Below are 2228 nucleotides of genomic sequence, written 5' to 3'. Positions count from 1 at the left end.
CTGAATTTCTCTTGCCCTGAAAACCCCACCATAAGTTGGTTAATAGGGTGCTCATATCTGGGCTTGGTTTTCTCTGGGGGGGGGGGAGCTAGCTCACAGTTTTTTAGCCTCTAGCTCATACCTTTTTGTCTTGGTTCAGGAAGGATGGCTACAGTACAGAGCAAACCAATTTAATGCAGTAGCCAAATCGCTCACTCACAACTTTAATGGCAGTATCTCACAAAGTAGAAGTTTTGCTCACAAAACTCCACAGCTTAGAGGGAACATTGGTGGGCCCCCTGAAAAAAACCTGGGGCCCCCCGAGCAAAAAGTTGTTAGCTACGGGCCTGCCCACAACAGACACCCTGTGAGGTAGGTGGGGCTGAGAGAACTCTGACACAAACTGCTCTTTTTTCAAGAACAGCTCCTCTCAGAGCTACGGCTTGCCCAAGGTCACCCAGCCAGGCGCAAGTGGAGGAGTGGGGAATCAAACCCGGTTCTCCCAGATTAGAGTCCGCGCACTTGACCACTACACCAAACTGGCATAATGATGGCACTGTAGCAGCATAGGTCTATTCAACGGGTTTACTCCCAGGAAAAGACATTGAATTTGTGAAGGGTTGGTATGATCATAGAGTGCAAAGGGACATTTAACTTATCTTTCTGTCCTTGAAACTATTTCTCTCATATTGCAGGACTGTCTCCAAGAGATTCACATCTTCCTGAAAAAACATATGAGATTTGTCTCCGTACTGATGATCATTACAACTATAATTATGGTAACTATGTGCGCTCGAGTGCCATCCTGCTTTTCTGGAGCAGTTGAAATAGAGACGCTGGACCCATTTGGTTCTGGAGAATTTCCCATGCAACCCCAAATCAAGTCACAGCTGTGCATGCAAATATAATTTATTTTTTTACAGAGTGATGCAGATCTTTGTCACATCTGTTTGTGCCCTAAAACGGATGAGCAGATCATTATCCTTCAAGAAATGACGCTATACACTTATCCCAACTCATCCCATACTGATACTGAGTCATCTTCCATAAGCCATGACACTTTCCACCAAACATTTTATGGGTAACATTAAGCAGGTGTGCCACAACAGCAGTAACTATAAAAGAGGTTTATCAGCACCATACTGTCATGATTCCTGGAACACATGTTAGTGTGTTTCCACTTCTGAAGCTGGCACCGCACTGAGTGAGCTGTGTTTGAACAGCTTGAACCTTGTATCACTTGGCTTCTGAAAACAAGTTGGTGCCATAGTTGACCAGGGCCATAAAATGAATCCCTCCAAGAGGACCAGATAGCAGCACCACTGATAAAGGCATAAATTCTGCTTCACCTTAATAAACTATCATTAGCTGGGGTCATTTCCTGCAGGAGCGCACAGGAGCAGAGCTCTGGCAGTAAAGAGCCCAGGGGGCGGGCACATGCAACAAGCCCCACCCCCCGCTCCCAGCAGCCCTCAGTCAGAGCAAGAAGCAGCCTGGTAAGTTGCAGAGGCCCCCCCCAGCCCCCCGGCCCAAAACAGTCCAGTGGCACTTTGAAGACCAAGTTTTATTCAGGTACAAGCTCTCCCTCCTCTGCGAGGACAGATCTGCACATCCCCCCCCCACCCAATAGCTAGCAATCCAAAACAGTCTAGTGGAGCCTAAGCAGTGAGTGTTGCATTCTGACACACTTCCAATGATGCTCCATCCCTGGCATGAACCATTGCTGAGAAGTAAACATTGATAGTGGGGATATTGGAGGAGCTATACACTTCTGTCTGCGGTCCCAAATTTTCAGAGTTGTGTATAAGAATGGATTGTTGATAAGGCTGGAGGGTTGATGTGGTGCTGGAATCCAGAAGATTTCATGGAGTTTAAATGGAGATACGTATGACTATTCAAACTGCAACCAGTGTGTTCCGGTTGTAATTGTGACATTTTAGGAATCTACTTCTGCTTCATTGACTATGCTAAAGCCTTTGATTGTGTGGATCACAACAAACTATGGCAGGTCCTTAAAGAGATGGGAGTACCAGACCACCTCACATGTCTCTTGAGAAACCTGTATAAGGGTCAAGAAGCAACAGTTAGTGAGTATGCCAAGGATGTATATTATCGCCTTGCTTGTTTAATATATATGCAGAGTACATCATGCGAAATGCTGGCCTGGATGAATCACAAGCGGGAATTAAGATTGCTGGGGAAAAGATCAACAGCCTCAGATATGCAGACGATACCACTCTAATGGCAGA

At 46.0% G+C, this 2228-nt stretch overlaps 1 protein-coding gene across 1 annotated transcript in view; it reads left to right on the top strand.

Moving 5' to 3' along the window:
- The window catches only part of TSPAN32 (tetraspanin 32), a 65816-nt gene that overhangs the window by 59145 nt on the left and 4443 nt on the right, over positions 1-2228 (top strand). The window contains exon 7 of the mRNA XM_015419822.1: positions 675-758. Coding sequence (XP_015275308.1) covers positions 675-758 — 84 coding nt within the window. The remainder of the gene's footprint in view (positions 1-674; positions 759-2228) is intronic.

The sequence above is a fragment of the Gekko japonicus genome, unplaced genomic scaffold, assembly GCF_001447785.1.
Source record: "Gekko japonicus isolate JY-2015 unplaced genomic scaffold, Gekko_japonicus_V1.1 scaffold2639, whole genome shotgun sequence".
NCBI classification, from domain to species: domain Eukaryota; kingdom Metazoa; phylum Chordata; class Lepidosauria; order Squamata; family Gekkonidae; genus Gekko; species Gekko japonicus.
The sequence above is the reverse complement of the archived record's forward strand: the minus strand, read 5'-3'. Positions and strand labels throughout refer to the sequence as shown.